At 38.5% G+C, this 16,788-nt stretch overlaps 1 protein-coding gene across 6 annotated transcripts in view; it reads right to left on the bottom strand.

Moving 5' to 3' along the window:
- The window catches only part of CCDC150 (coiled-coil domain containing 150), a 108,014-nt gene extending 94,765 nt beyond the window's left edge, over positions 1-13,249 (bottom strand). For all 6 annotated transcript variants that reach the window (XR_006736786.1, XR_006736785.1, XM_045558972.1 and 3 more), the window contains exons 1-5: positions 13,060-13,249; positions 7,246-7,409; positions 6,408-6,628; positions 6,107-6,285; positions 4,453-4,521 (exon numbers count right to left, since the gene is read on the bottom strand). Coding sequence is in view for 4 of the 6 variants with exons in the window: in XM_045558972.1 (XP_045414928.1) it covers positions 4,453-4,521; positions 6,107-6,285; positions 6,408-6,628; positions 7,246-7,409; positions 13,060-13,071 (645 nt within the window). In the remaining 2 variants the exon portion in view is untranslated. The remainder of the gene's footprint in view (positions 1-4,452; positions 4,522-6,106; positions 6,286-6,407; positions 6,629-7,245; positions 7,410-13,059) is intronic.
- Positions 13,250-16,788: the final 3,539 nt, after the last annotated feature.

Raw genomic sequence — 16,788 nt, forward strand, 5'->3', positions numbered from 1 at the left:
ATATATTGTAATATAAGAAAAATATATTTGGTATCTGACCCTGGTTCCTGGCACACAACTTCAAAAAACCTTGGAATCTCCTGATAAAAGTGTCTTTTGTATGTTAATGAGATGACTGGTCGGTGGTAGGGTGGGGGCTAGATAGCTTCTGGATTGGGGCTGGTCACCAGCAGGACCAAGGCATGATTATTGTGACTTTCAGCACCACCTCCCAACCTCCAGTGAGGGGAGATGGGCTAAAGGTTGAGTTGATCATCAATGACCAATGATTTAATCAATCATGCCTATGTAATGAGGTCCCCATAAAAATCCACAAGGACTTGGTTTGGAGAGCTTCTGGATAGCTAAACATGCAGAGGTGTAACTGGCTCTCTCCACAAACAAATTTCAATGACCCCTACGTGTTTTCTCATAATCCTCTCCCTTAACTAATCACTTGACCTTTTGAGTTGTTTCCCAGAAATGGAGCCTTTTCTCCAAGACAGAGGAGCTGAGGTTCTGAAGGCCCCTGGGCAGACTTCCCAAGCCAAGACTCACCATCATCCTCTACAACCTGCCCCCAATGCACGTAGTTCCTTATTAGTCATACCACATGTCCCAAGGCACGTGGCCCCTCCTTTAAAAGTCCATGATCTCCGTTAGTTGGGAGATTTGAGACAGCTCCTCTACCGTCTTTTTCATATTAAAAATTCCTTTTTTCCTTGGCAATCCTTGTCTCAATTGGATCTTTGTGCTAACTGGACCGAGGCCAAAACTCTCTTGCAGTTTCGATGACAGAGGTACCTGGAAGGTGGCAAGCCTGGAGATGACATGGAAATCCTGCACCCCTTCCCACATGCCTTGCTCTGTGCATCTCTTCCATCTGGCTATTCATCAGTACCGTCTGTAATATCCTTTATAATAAATGGGTAACTGTAAGTAAAGTGCTTCCCTGATTTCTGTGAACTGATCTAGCAAATTAATTGAACTCAGGAAGGGGATCATGGAAATCTCAATTTATAGCCCATCAGTCAGAAGGACAGCTCACGACCTGGAGCAAAATTGGCATAACCTGTGGAATCTGACACTGTTTCCAGGTGACAGTTTCAGAATTGAATTGAATTATAGGACATCCAGCTAGAAAACAGAAATGCTTAGTATGTGGGGAGAAATCCCCACACCTCTGGTGTCAGAAATGCTGTGTTGAGTGGTATGTGAGAATACGAAAACACACGTTAGTATTTTCTTATTTTGGAGGTATACTGACCTTATTTCTGTCAATAAAAGACTCTAAAATGATTCACATAAAATATAAAGACAGTTAAAGAGTCTTTTATCATGAGGTAAAAAGACCCTTTCCAACTTAAAAGGGAATTGCAGAAAATGCTATTCCTTTTATGAAGTGATGTTAAATTGAAATTCTATTTTTTAAACACCAGTGAATATACTTTATTCTCTAAATTATGCACATATTTTATATGTGTTTTCCTTACAGAGGACATATTTTATAATTTTTAAAAAGCTAAGTTAAAGAATGTGTTGGGATAAAATTATAAGATTGCTCATTTTGGAAATGCTATATGATTTTCTTAATCATATCCCTGATACTGGACAAGTAGGTTTTTCCAATTTTTCTCTATTCTAAATACTGCTCTCCTGAACATACTTGTGAGTCAATGTTTCATTACATTTCTGATTATTTCCTTCAGATAAATTCCTACAAGAATCACTAGCTTAAATGTATAAACATTTTTTAGGATTTTGATACTACAATTTTCCTTCCAGTATTACCTTCCTACCAGTAACATCTGAATAAATCTCATCAGAAGTATGTACTATCATTTTCTTAAATCTTTTCTAATCTAATAAATGAAAACTAAAATCTTAATGTCTTTGCATTTCTTTGGTTACTGGTGAGATTAAACATCTTCTAATATGGTTATTAGCTCTTTATATATTTCTTTCATGAACTGTCAATACTTATTCTTTGCCCCCTGTTTTTTGGGTATTTCTAACCAATTTTAAGTTCTTTAGAAGGAAAAATTATTAGCTGTCTAGTTTTATTATGTTTTATTCGTTTTGCTTTTTACATGTAGAAGTTTTAAAGTCTTATATGGTCAAATGTATCGAACTTTTTATAATTTTGTTCCTCTTTTCAAGCTTAGAAATTGCTTACTAATCCAATGATAAGTCAAATATTACAATCTTGTATAAGAATGAGCCACAGTTTTTATTTTGGGCTGTATTTTTTCAGGTTTTAGTATTAGATTATAATTACTTTATTATATAGAATAGCTTAATATACTTTTCTAAGCTTTGTATCAAATTATAGCATAATTTCCTCAAGATGTAATTTGTACTCACCCATGAAATCACCTAATTTGTATTTTAGTTGCATCACTGTCAAATGTTATTCGGTCTAGAGTTCATCCAGAATTAAATATTTCACTTTTGAATTCCATGTTTATCATTCCCATGACATAGGCTTAAAAGGATTTAGCTAGCCACCTTTTTAAAGAATGGTAACTTTTATAAAGAGACATTTTCCTTTTTTATACATGACACACATATAATGTATAGAAGTACATTACAGAGAGAACATCTAGCTGATAATTATACTACTGAGGTACTCATTTCCAAAGCATTATCAAGGGCAATCAGTCAATGTGTTCAATGTTTTCAGGTCCATATTTTACATATATGTATATATTTCACATATTAAATATATATTTCCTATCTCTTAGGAAGATAGATACCACATTTTCTCTATCTGTATAAAGTCTTATGTTATGGGCTAAATTGTGTCCCCCCCAAAATTCTTATGTTGAAGTTTAACACTCAGCACCTCACAATGTGACCATTTGAAGACAGAGCTTTTAAAGAGGTGACTAAGTTAAAATAAGAAGAAATTTGAACACACAGAGACACCAGGGATGCACACACACAGAGAAATGAGCATATGACAGCACAGCAAGAAGGCGGCCACCTGCAAGCCTTGTTGGAGAGGCCTTGGGAGAAATCAACCCTCTTGACACCTTAATCTTGGACTGCTAGCCTCCAGAACTAAATAAAAACAGAAATAAATTTCTGTTAATGCCACCCAGTCTGTGGGACTTTGCTAGGGCACCCAGGCAAATTAATAATACACCCTTCCTGTTCTACATACCCTCAAAATGCCCGTTTGACCTGTACAGTCCTTCTGCAGGTCCTTGACAGAGTTCAATCAAAATTCAAGATTTTGCTACAGCACCAAGAATTAAGAATAAGACTTTCCCCATAAGTAATAATGTTAAGCAGGAATCCAGTGAAGAAAGGATAATCTTTCAACAAATGGTAATAGAACCACTAGACATCCACATGCAAAAAAAAGAAAAAAGAAAAGAAATTACTCTAGATATAGATCTCACACCTTCCAGGAAAATTAACTCAAAATAGATCAAAGACATAAATGTAAAATGCAAAACTATAAAATTTCTAAAAGATAACATAAGAGAAAATCTAGGTGACTTGGGTTTGTTGATGACTTTTTAGACACAACACCAAAATTAGAATCAATGAAAGAAAAAATTGACAAGTTGGACTTCATTAAAAATAAAAGCTTTTGCTCTGCAAAAGACACTGTTAAGAGACTGAAAAGACAAGCTACAGACTGGGAAAAATATTTGCATAACACATATTTGATAAAGAACTGGTATCCAAAATATACAAAGAACTCCTAAAACTCAACAATGTAAAAGAAAGCAACTCAGTTACAAAACGGGCAAAAGGTCTAATAGATATCTCAAAGAAGACATATAGATGGCAAATAAACATATGAAAAGATCAATGTCATTTGTCATTGGAGAACTGCAAATTAAAATAAGATACCACTACAAACCAACTAGAATGGTAAAAATCCAAAACAATGACAACATCAAATGCTGATGAGGATGTGCAGCAACAATTCTCATTCCTTGCTGATGGGAATGCAAAATGGTACAGCCATTTTGTAAGACAGGTTGGCAGTTTCCTACAAAGCTAAACATAGGCTCACCATATGATCCAGCAATTGTACTCCTAGGTATTTACCAATGAGTTGAAAACTTACGTCCACAAAAAAACATGCACACATGAAGATTTTTAAGGTAAAATTAGATGAGCAGACTTATTAAAAGCTTTTTATTTTAAACACAACTTTCAATTAAAAGGTCTTTGCATGAAGGTACCCACTTAACTGTAGTATATGGGCAACCACATGTGATAACTATTTCCCTCCTGGCTCAGAGAGCATTTATTTTTTATTTCTAATTTTAGGGCAGTATTGAGGCAAAAGGAAATCTTAACATCATGCAAGGGCAGGCACTTTTCACTTGAACTGAACTACACAATCATATATTTCCTTCTTCAAAGGTTTCTTTTCATTCTCTCTATTGTCTTGATTTCCCCTCTGCATTTCCAATACCTCCTTCACTCTCCAGCATCTTTTTGTCTTACCTCCTGAATTTTAACATTCATTTTACGTTTTGTGGTCTTAAATTCCTCTTCAATAATGGCTGCATTCTTCTAAAAGTAGAAAAAGAAAAGGTTCTAAATAATCTGAAATGACAGGTAAAAATTGTCTATAGGTATATTAGTTCAAATTTAGGCTTTTTTCTGGCAACCTATAAATGCTATTTTTAATATGGTTATAAATACTCCTTATTATAAATCTGAATTATTACAATGAGTTATTTAAAAAGAAAGTTATTTTATTGATTCATGACTTCTATCATATCTTCTTTTATATCATAAACAGTGATTAATCACACCCAATTCTATGTAAAATTCAATAATCAAATGACAATCTGGTAATTGACAATTTTCTTACAGGACTTTTTTTTTTTTTTAAAGAACTCAATTTTTTCTGGCTTAAAATATCATTCATGATTAGGAGTTGAGGACGAAAATCACAGCTTTCACTACTTATTCTCTTTTTTAATATTATTAATGGCCCACAATCCCAGATGTGAAACCTCCGAGTCATCTTTGCCTTCTTTCCTGCCTTCAATCCCTATCCAATACCATATTCTACCATATCTTTGTTCACAGAATATCCCTTTCTTTCAAAATGCTGTAAGCCTAGATCAGACCTACTTAAGGCTCCTGCCTCAAATAATGCAAGGGGTTCCTAATTGATTTCCCTGCCTCCAATCTCTTCTCCCTGTTATCGGTACTCTATAACACTGCCAAATCAGTTTTCCTGTTTTCATTATGTTATTTCCATATTGAAAATCTTAATCACTCCCCATAGGATTAAGCCCAACTACTAATTATTCTTGATTTTGAGATGCTCCATAATGTGATCCCTAGCTAATATCCAACTTATTTCCCACAAACAAATCCTCACTTCTGTCTGGCTAGTTTATACATAACTGCACCAGTAGAAAGATCTAGGTTCAAACCTGGGTTACAGGAAGAAGACAGGCATGTGTGTTCTTGGACAAGTGACTTCTTCCAGAGTTCCAGTACTCTTATTGTTAAAACTAGGGACAATAATATCTTACTTCACAAGGTTTTGCAAAGATTAAACAAAATAACATGTTGAACACCTATTAACTGCCTGGCCCATGGTGGGGAGAACAACATTGTTAGTTTCTGTTCCTAGTAGTCCTTATTCTTTGCTGCCTCCATGTGCTCCTTGAAATGTCCTTACCCCTTCACTTTGCCTTCTAAAGGTCCTATCTCTTTCTGAGGCCTACCTAATCTATTCTAGATGGGGCATCCTCTCCCTCTCAAACATGCCTGAACACAAAGCCCTTACTCTGGAATATTCACTTTTTGTCCAATATGGTGCTATAACATTTCCTATACTCTTATTTTTTTACTATATGGTATGCCTCATTCTCTCAGCTAGCATATAAGCTCTTGAAGGGCACAGACTCGATCTCATACCTCTGCACCCTATCACTTGTACAAGGTAACAGCTCTATAAATAATCAGTCACTGATAGCACACAGTGCTTAGGTTATCAATGAAGGTAAACATCAAATGCCAAGAATCCTCACATCAACATCACCTATTTTTAAAAGTTATTTTCATGGGTCTGTTGCCTCCTCCCTTCAGCTAACACACAATAGTGAGTTTGTACTTCAGAACTCTGGACTCAAACCTTTGTTTCTGAGGCAATCTCCAGAGTGGCAGTCAACCTCTGCACTTCATCTTGTGCCTTGTCTTCTTCCTTTTTTACATCTCTCAGTTGTTGGCGCAAATTCTTAACTTCCAGATGCAACAGCTTCAGATCCTTGGAATGCTCCTCCTGTATTATATTCAGTCGATCCTTGAGAAAAGCTACCAGACAGGACAGGGAGGGCCATCAAGCAATAAAAAGAAGGTCAGTAAAGGAAAAGAATCAAAAACTCATCAAGCACCTACACAGGACCAAATTTCTGATGATTCTCTTCTTTCTATACCTGTTTTCTGTGGATTCAAATCCTTTTCGGTTTGCAGGCGAAAGATGTTCATCTTCAAGGACTGGATGAGGCTTTCCAGACGGCACATTCGATTTACCAGAAACTCACAATTCTTCCATAAAATATCTGTTTTTCCTGAACAAATTACTTCATTCTGGATAGGACTAATGATTGTCTGGCTGGCAGGGTCTTCTAAACAGTTTGGAGCTTCCAATTGGCCTCTAGACAAAGATCCCAATATAGTAATATCATGCAATGCAATTTGCATTATGGTAACCCCAACCATTGAGTCAATTAACATTTCTAATAAGGATAGTAATTAGAAAGTGATGTCAGCAACATGACAGAATAGGAGGCTCCTAATGCTCCTTCCACCTGAGGATGTACTGAATAGTCATCTATATAGGAGGAATAGTTCCAGTGATCTGCTGTAAAGTATGGTGACTATTAATAATGTATTGCATATTTCCAAATTGCCAAAAGAGATTTTAACTAATATTAAAATCTAGTTTTGATTTTAAAATAAGAACCAATAATTTTTTTTAATTACATGGAAAACTACTTTTGTTTTTAATCAAGTATTGAAGGGAAACACAATATCAAGGATTATACACCTAATTAACGCACTTTAAATATCTGTTTAGGGGAATATCAATAATAGCTCTATCACAACATGACAGCTCTTTATCTTGCAAATATTCTCTAATGTTCAAATGGAAATTTATTTCTCAATTCTTTTGTAAATATCTATCACATCTGCCAAACTACTATGACTCCTTATTAATAAGCAGTGAAGTGAAATTCTTTAAGCTACAGAAATCTGGTTCATTTTTATTACCTTTTTTCACTGAAGTCCAACATGATTAGGTCATTCCTCAGAGAACTGGTCTGTTCCTCAACTATTCTCATCCTTTGCTGGAGTACTGTGAATGTTTCAGAAGCTGTGGCATTGATGTGGGTTGGAGAAAGGATTGGTCTGGACATTGCAGTTTCTATATGCACCTAAGAATATAGTCACAATATTAGTGTGGCAGATTCTATTATTGCTCGAAATAGTCATTTCCCCTTTCTGTGGAAGGATTATGTATCACTGTCCTTTTGAACTCAGGAATGACCATGTGTCCTGTTTTGGTCAATTAAATGTGGGTAAAAGCTTTAAGAGCCAGCTTGTCCTTCACTATCTTTCTTCTCCCCTCTCCATGAGATGAGCAACATCCCTGATAGCGTCTGCTCCATGTGCCAAGGTTCCAAAGTTTAGATGACATAAAATAGATCCATGACTCAGCCATGACATACAGTGTGAGTGAGCAATAAACCTGTGTTTGTTGTAAGCCATTGAGATTGTTGAGTAGTTCGTTATTGCATCATAATCTAGTCCATCTTATTTGTTACCATTAGTCACACACTAGGACCTATGACTTGGTTGAGGGAGTTCTCTCTTTTATTATCAGCCATTTTACATTATAACATTACCTAATATCTAACCTTCTTGAAAAAAGTTCTATACTTGGACCTTTGAGCAGCTGTCATAAAATAAATGATCTGCCAACTACGTAATCTACATTGAAGCATTAATTTTCTAAAATAATTTATAACTTTAACTTCATAGCAAGAGCAAAGATCCTTCCTATAGCTATTGACATCAAATTTCCATAGACTCCTCCCCAAAAGCCCAATAAATGGCAATAGTAAAACTATTCTGTCAAGTCATTAGTGACAGAAGCAGAATTAGTGGCAGAAACTTATATGTGGTCCCAACATGTCAATAAATCATGTTTAATGACAAGGTTGTTGGTAAAAACTTTAAAAATATTTTCCTGCAACTCCATCCTGTACATACATTTCTATACTAATCAAACTGTAAATCTTAACCATCTCTAGCAATAGTGTTCCTATAGGAATGTGTTCACAAAGGTCCAACCTGGAATATCAGGAATACCACTTTCTGCCCACTTGCTGTGTAATCAGGTATATCCCTTCCCCTCACCTCCCAGGCAGTGAAAGTGGGGACCACCTCAGGTCCAAGTCACAGAGGGTGGTTCCCAGGACCGAAACTCATGATGTGGGAAGACTGATGGGAGGACTTAAGGTGGCTGTGGAAAGGCTGAGCTTCTTGCTAACACCTATTAGGGACATTTCCTCCTGAAATAGCTCTCTAATCACTTTCTATCCTCTCCCCGCAGATCCCAGAAAATGGCCTATTTTTGTTTTTTTATTCTTCATGCTCCTCTGTGAAACAGTATGCATTTCTGACACAAGCTTTTTGCATTCTTCAAGAGATCTGCTGCTAACAATCAGCTTAAGAACATAGAGTAAAGAAGCTCCTTTCTATTAATTCCCTTTCAGGTTTTCAATTTGTTCCTAACGGGAAAGACAAAAACTCATGTAGATATTAATGGAGTCTCTGGACACACAAAGATTTGAAGTCAGGTTCATCTACATTTCTGATAAACACCCAGATGTAGAGACTCCTGGGCACTTTACCGCATGAGCCAGGATAGAACTCCTTGGGTGACAGAAAGAAGAGCCTCTGAGTAAGCCTCTAGAGCTGGTTCTGCTGCCATAAAGCAGGGCTACAATTGAGGGAGGCACCAACAGTGTCAGGTGGGGAAAAATGGAGGGGTAACAATGGAGAAACCCCACATGGTCTAGCCTCCACTCCATTCTCTGTCATCTACTGTCTGGCTACTGCTGGCCCAAAAATAAATCAGGCCTGAGGGTGGGGAGAAAAAGTAGAGAAAGGGTAGTTAATGGGGCTTGTGCAGACACAGTTGAAACTTTGTCCTCTCTCAAAAGGTAGAAAAGTTCACGTCCCTAGCCTCCCTTGCAGCTGACACACCCATATGATACATCGTGGCCAATGAGACTGAACTTTAGGCAGAAGTTTGCAAAGGGGCTTCTAGGCAGACTTGTTTTTTGGATAAAAAGGACAAATTATGGCACCTGTCCTTTCCTTCCCTCTTATGTTAAATGTAAACAAAGAACCAGGGATCACCTGTATCTGAGAAATACAAGGAAAAGGCCAGAGAAGCTCAAATTTACCAGACATTTTTTGGCAAAACCAGTAATCTACAAACTCTGCTTATGTGAGAAAAATAAACATTTTTTTTTTTTGTTTTAGCCACTTTCTTCTGATACAAAGTAGTATCGGACAAGTAATCCAGTTGGTAGAAAAATGAGTAAGAGGAGGAAGGAAATGACAAGCAGTGCCAAAGAAGAGGAGGGAGGACCATTTCTGTGGCAACTCGTAAGGCCCAGTTAGCTGGTTATAATACAAAAGACTGTCTACATTAATTTACATCAGAAGCCAAGCACATACTACTAATATATCAAAAGTCTACCTTTGGGAAAAAAAATACAGAAAACAGAGAAGTTTCCCCCATGTATTTTGAATAGGATGCAGATTTCCACCTAAATTTTTTCATGTAATTGTTGAAATGTCCAGTTTTGTTAATATTTCCCTAGGATACTTATGATCTATATAAAAATGCTTATATTTACTTTACAGGGTGCATGCACATTCACCCATAAAATCAAAATGGAAAACAATTCAAATTAAATTGTTTCATTTGCTTAAAAAAGAAAGTCCATGTGTTGGAGTAGGAATTTGACTTTTATCAGCACCCAGTCCCACCTGCTCTACACCAGAGTTTCTCAGGCTTCCAGAGACAGAATATATTCTCAACAAAAAACAGGAACCATCTTGGCCCCCAGCCTCTGAGAAGGAGGCAGCTTTTAGAAAATTCACTCTAAGGAAGGGGAGATTGAGGTGACTATTGGGTCACTGATTGATAGTGGGCAGGGGACAAAGGTTTTGAGTGAAATACATGATGCTGTCCTTGAAATACCCTTTTAGTCAATCAGTGAGAACCCTGTTCAGGTAATCAAAACAGCTGCTGACTCAAAAATTAGACAAGCCAATTCTAGCCTTTGGGGATTAAAAATAAGTTTCAGGGTTACCTGAAAATCTTTCCTCCCAACCAGCACTCCCCACCCCAGCCTCACACCCACCGGGAAAACAAAAATCAAACAACGTCAAGGTCATGAGAGGCCTTGGAAGCAAGGGAGGGGGCAGTGATGCCTGAGTAGCAAGGGGAGGACAGCCTTAATAGCCACCAGGGAGAGTCCCTGAGTATCTGGGAGGCTGTTAAAAGAAGAGAGGAGGGTGGAGCGGGGAAGAGGGAGGACTTACAATCCAGTGAATGAATCTGCTGAATTTGGGCTTAAAGTCAGGGAGAGATTCTTATTTTCACTGCAGTTGCTCATATCCCTGTCAGTCCTCGTCCATTTGGCAGGCCCAAAGCAGGGATGGCAGAAACACCTCCCCCACATACACAATCCATTGGCCACTTGGCAGATTCTCATAAGTCATAGCTCTATAGCTCATAGTCTAAGTACAGTCTTACAAGGATCTACCTCTAATGGCTAATATTCCAGCAAAGAGACAATAGCTTTAACATATCTGTGCTTTGTTGTTTTTAAAAAGGAACAAATACCAAATGCTATCTTAAACTTAAGTCCTAATTCTTGATGGTAACAATAAAAATACTAAGATATAAACTTTTATTTTTTAAAAATTTCATTCATAACTAATTTCCATAAGTATATCATTATCAAACCAATACAGTTCTGTCTCAATGTTCAGGGAAAGTATTTCAAAGAGCTTCCAGGCAGGTAACCTTACGGAAAGCATGGCATGAAAAAGACCAATGTCATAAGCAATACACTAGTAGAAGCCAGCTGACGTTAAAAAGAGAATGCTTGTTTCTGTAGACACAGGCTCCATTCCTACACCTAGCAATAGATCTACACCTGGCAAAAGCATATGTAACTATATGCTATTGGTTCCAAAATAACAGGCCAGGGACTCGATATTGTTTACCACCACCACTGGAAAAGAATTTGGTCAGTAACACTGTCTTCATTCACTTACACATCTAACAAATATTTCCTGAATGTTTACCATGAGCCAGATACTGTCATAGGCACTAGGGAGTATAGCAGTGAACAAAACAGACAAAATTCCCTGTCTTCATGGAGCTTATATTCCAGTTAAAGACAGACATTAAGTAAAATACACAGGTTGTTCACTGGTTATAAACACAACGAAGAAAAATAAGAACAAGCTATGGAGGCTGCAGTGCAGGTTTTCATTTTAAACAGAGTGGTCAAAAAAAAAAGCCTCACTGAGATGATACTTGAGCAAAGACCTGTGAAGAAGGTCAAGAGCAGGCTATGTGAATAACTGAGGATAGAAAGATCCATGAAGTGTGAATAACAAGTGCAAAGGCCCTAAGTTAGGTCTTATGGATCCACAAACAGTAAGAAGGTTGGTTTGGCTCGAGAGGATTGAGTGAAGAAGAGAATAGTGTGAGATGATGTCAGAAGGTAATAATGGAACAAGATCACACAGAGCCTCAAAGGCCATTGTAAAGGTTTGGCTTTTACTCTCAGTGACTCAGAGCTACTGGATGGGTTACAGCTGAAGAGTGCTGTGATCCAATTTACCTTTTAACTGGATCACTCTGGCTGCCCCTTCCCCCTGGAAATGATAGAAGAGCAAGGCCAGAAGTAGAAAGACCAGGTGGAAGACGCTACAATACTACAGCCAGGAAATGCTACCAGTAAATACCAGGGTGATGGTAGTGGAATAGTAAAAAGTGGTTAGAGTCCAGACATATTTTAGATAGGTTTTGCTGATGAATTAGATATTAGATATGAAAAAGAAGGAAGCAGCCAAGATTACTCCAAGGTTTTTGGCCTGAGCAACTGGAAGGGTGGTGTTACCATTGAGACAATGGAAGGCTATTAAGGAAGAATCAGTTTGCAGAAGTTCAAAAGTTGTTTTGGAAATGTTAAATTAAAAACAGGAAAAATACCCAAAAAAGGAGTGATCTTGTAGATCCGGAATTCAAGGGAGAAGTGGGGACTGGAGATATAAATTCTGAAGTGGTCAATATATGCAAGTCTTGTAAAGCCATGGGACTGAATAACAGAGAACAGAAAGGATTAAAGGACCTAGTCCTGGACACTCCAAGATTACCTAATCAGGCACGTGTGTGTAGGTGTTCAAGACGGACTAATGGGAACTTCGCCAACGTAGGGCCAGTTTCTTAATCTTTTTTCTGTCTTCAGAGTCAAGCACAATGCCTAGGACATCGTGGGTTGCAAACAAACAAGAAGATATTGCAACAAAAATTTAACAAAAGTCTATTCTATTCTAGCACAAGCACCAGGTACTGAAAAAACAGCAATGAACAAATGTAAATTCCTGACACTTACATTCTAGCAAGCAGGCCATGGAGCGTAACTGGTAACAAAAATCAAACAATGCTGAAATGGCCTTCCCAGGAACCTATAAGCTCCAACCTAACATATTTTTAAAAGGTGGTATTGGGGCTTATCTGGAGGCCTCGGTGGCTATTCTCTCTCCCTCGGCTGGAGCCAGGCCAATGCAAACTTCGCTCCTAAATGGGTTTCAGCAGCATTCAATGCAGAAACGCCATAGGTTAAGGCTGAGGTCCAGGGAGCGAGCCTGGACGCCATCAGGGTCGGGAGTGGGCGGAAAGGAGTGGTGATGGTGGCCGACCCCCCCACCGTGGGCCTCGCGCCTCCGACTCTGGGTCACCCTCCCAGGGCCCAGCTGCCTCACCCCACAGTCCATCTGTCAACCGGTGGCTCTGTCCGGCTGCAGGCGGTCCAGTTTCCATGGAACTAAGACAGCGCTTTAAAACAACCCGCTCCGCGGCGCGATATCTTCCGTACGCAGGCGCAGCCGTGGCAGGGCATGCCGGGAATTGCAGTTTTCCCGGCCCAGGAGGGCCCTCGGTCCCGGGCGGGACCCAGGCCGGAATCCGGCAGCGCGCAGGGAGCGCGCAGCCCCGTGACCCGGATGACGACAGGCTCCATTGTGCTCGTGAGCGGGGCACGCCGGGATATGTAGTTTCTTTCCACTCACGTCCCGGAGGTCGTGTTTTGTGCGCTTTACAACTAATTTTCTCCACCTGGTGAGCTTGCTGCGTTTGGCTGGCACATACCTTACAGCAGGCAAGAGTCCCAGATCAGAAAATGTGTTTAGTTGAAAGAGGGCTAAAGTGTCAAGTAATTTCCGAACGATAGGAAAATAACAGATTTTATTAACGACCATAAAAAAATACAGTTAAAACCCCTCTTCGTCTTCATCCATGATAGCCAGATGAAGAGTAAAACATATAAATCTGCTCTCTTTCGTCTCTTCAGCATAAATTTTTTCTTTACGTGTCGACAAGTGAGTGGATATTTCTAAATCTGAGTGTAAATAGCTGAGAAATGAGAAAGCTCATTGAACATAATAAAAACAGCCGTTTCTGGATTGTTTTGCTTTAAGAGCATGTATGGGCACTTAACGAAAAGCCTTCTATAGTGAAAAGCACGGCTTTGCGTTTTGGTCGCTGGACAGAACACCTGTGTTCACCGCCAGGGCAATTAATGCATTTCTCGCTTCTCCATGAGGGCGCAGCTGACAATCACTTCAGCTCTCTAATAAATGCAATCAGATCGGAGATGAGTCCTCATTTACTTACCAACTGTCTGACTGAATTGATCTGGTTATTCTGATTCATCTGATAGCCGAGACAACGTGAGGTGGAAAGAGTGGCCGTCAAACCACAGCTGTAAAACATACTCATCAAACTGTGATCCCATCCGGTGAGAGGGGAATGAGCACTGCATACATTATTCAGATGAAGGGACCAAATAAAGCTTTTAATATGGAAAGTGGCAATGGATTTTAAAGTGTCAGTACAAAGAGCCAATTATTTTCAGTAACTACGTTTTCTCTTGAAATGACCTGGAATTAAGATATGAGGGATACCTGTATGCCCTCCACAGACAATGCACATGCTTCAATGTAATGAGAGTTTTCACCTTTTCCTCAAATCTCCATATTAAGCATCAGGGAGCCAAATTGATTAAATTTAGTGTTTTTCATTTCTTTTCCTTCATCCACCATCTGGCAAACCATTAAAAAAAAAACTCAAGTCAAGCACTTGCAAAGTTAAAGAAACTGAAGTCTTCAATAAACTACCACATCTTTTCTCACTACAATAGCCTCCTAACTGACTTTCCTATTACCCTTTCCAAGGCATCCTTCATACAGCTACTAGAAGATCTTTTTATTTTTATTTTTATTTTTCTGAGGTCACGCAGTGAGACAGGAGATCTTTAAAAAGTAAAAGACTTACCCAGCAGCCTCTTCTACACCTAGTCCCCCAATAGAACCCTGAACTAAAGCCTTACTAGCTCATAGTATGTCTTCATGCTTTCAGGCACTGCTCACCCTGGCAGGCATGCTCTTCCTCTTGTCTTCTCAATCTGGTGACCTCAACAGAAACTCAGCCTCTTCTGTGAAGCCATTCTGTTTCCTCCCAAAGCACTTTGTAATTGTCAATGTATCTTAGGCTATAGACTACTTGAGGACAGAAATTTTGTTCTTTTTATTTTCAACACCAAGTGTAATGCCTGGCACACAGTAGGGGGTTGGCAAGTGTTTGTTAAGTGAGTGAATTAATAAATAAATTTCAAATGCTTAGAGGTTATGTTTCACTTTCTTGACTATACAGTCTATTCTATTTGTAGGCCAGGAAATGGTATTTGCTTTCTTTCAGAGCTGCCGGTGATTTGACGTGACAGTTACAAGTGGCAGCAAAGTTACCTGCAACAACTTCTGCTTGGAGTTGGAAATGTATTTTGTGAACATAGAAGTGTAAACAACAACAAAGAAATCAAAGTTTTCATATCTTATCAGTACAATGGAAGAATAAGAATGACAAATTCACTAACCAGTTTGTAACCTTAACGTAAGCAATCCAGATCTTTTGGCAAAGTATTGGCTATGGGTATAGAGATTAGGATTTGGAAGGGTCTCTGGCTTTTTAATGAGATGGTGAATCAGCCCAGGACTGAGGAGGTAGATCTGTTAGTTAAACTGGTCAAGGGTAACAGTGCTTCTAGGTCTCCATCACTTAGCTCCGCCAACTAAATTTTGCAGTCAGGGTAGATTTTTACCTTGTTCTATTGACCAAACTTAAGATTATGAGGTCAAGGTTATGATGATGTTGCTGCAGCTCTATTTTACATTTCCTAAAATTAAAGTACTCTTTTGGTCTCAACAGAGTAACACATAATCAGCAGAAGGAAGAAACAGGAATGTTCTTTAAATTGGCTAACACAGATCAGCTGCCTGATATTTCTGAAATTTTCTTTTCTTTCCCTCTTTCTTTTTTTTAAACAAGTTTTTGTGTGACATATGTTTTGTGTGAACGTATGTTTTATTTCCCTTGGGTAAGTACACAGGAATGGTGAGAGTGGACAACCTTTCCTTGTTCTTGATCCCAGAGGAAAGTATCCAGTCTTTCACCATTAAATGATGTTAGTTGGATGTTTTTTGTAGATGCTGTAGATGCCCTTAATCAGGTTAAGGATGGACCTTTCCATTCCTAGTTTGCTCAGTTTTGTTTGTTTGTGTCATGAATGGAAGCTGAAAGTTTTTGATTATGTGCTCTGTGTGTGTGTGTGTGTGTGTGTGTGTGTGTGTATACAGGGTGTTCCAAAAATCACCATACATAGAGAAAATGAGACATTGTAGCTAAATGTACCTTATTTACAAAATACTCATTACAATTTTAAAATGCATTAGTTTCCTGGGGCCACCATAACAAAGTACCACAAACTGGATGGCTTAAACAGCAGAAATTAATCGTCTCATAGTTCTGGAGGTTATAAACTTATAAATAAAGACCAAAACATTTCTAATATTAAACATTGAAATAAATGTGAGCTCTACATAAAGAGAGATTAATAAAAACAAAACAATTATTTACCCAATTTTCCAGTTCAGTGTCGTGGGTGGCGAGAGCCTATCCTGGCAGCTCAAAGCACAAGGCCGTACCAACCCTGAACAGGACCCCATTCCATCACACACGCCCCCACACTCACTCACTCAGACAGGGACCATTTAGACACGCTAATTAAGCTAACGTGCACATCTTTGGGATGTGGAAAGAATCTGGAACACTCACAGAAAACCCATGCAGATATGGGTTTGCAGAATGTGCAAACTCTACACGGACAGTGGCCCTGGCTGGGAATCATTTTTTTTTAAATCCATGTTGTCTACATTAAATGAAATTGTATTATTTGAGGACCTGCTATATTCCCATATTATCATTTACTCTCTCTGGGGATCCGTCATGGTAGGCCCTCTTTCGTTCCTAATATTGATAATTTTTATCTTCTCCCTTTTTTTCTTGGTCAGTCTGGGTAGAAGTTTATCAATTTTATTGATTTTTTTTAAGAACAAGCTTTTGGTTTCATTGATTTTTTTTTCCTACTGTTTTTGTTT

The sequence above is a fragment of the Lemur catta genome, chromosome 8 (assembly GCF_020740605.2).
Source record: "Lemur catta isolate mLemCat1 chromosome 8, mLemCat1.pri, whole genome shotgun sequence".
Classification (NCBI taxonomy): Eukaryota; Metazoa; Chordata; class Mammalia; order Primates; family Lemuridae; genus Lemur; species Lemur catta.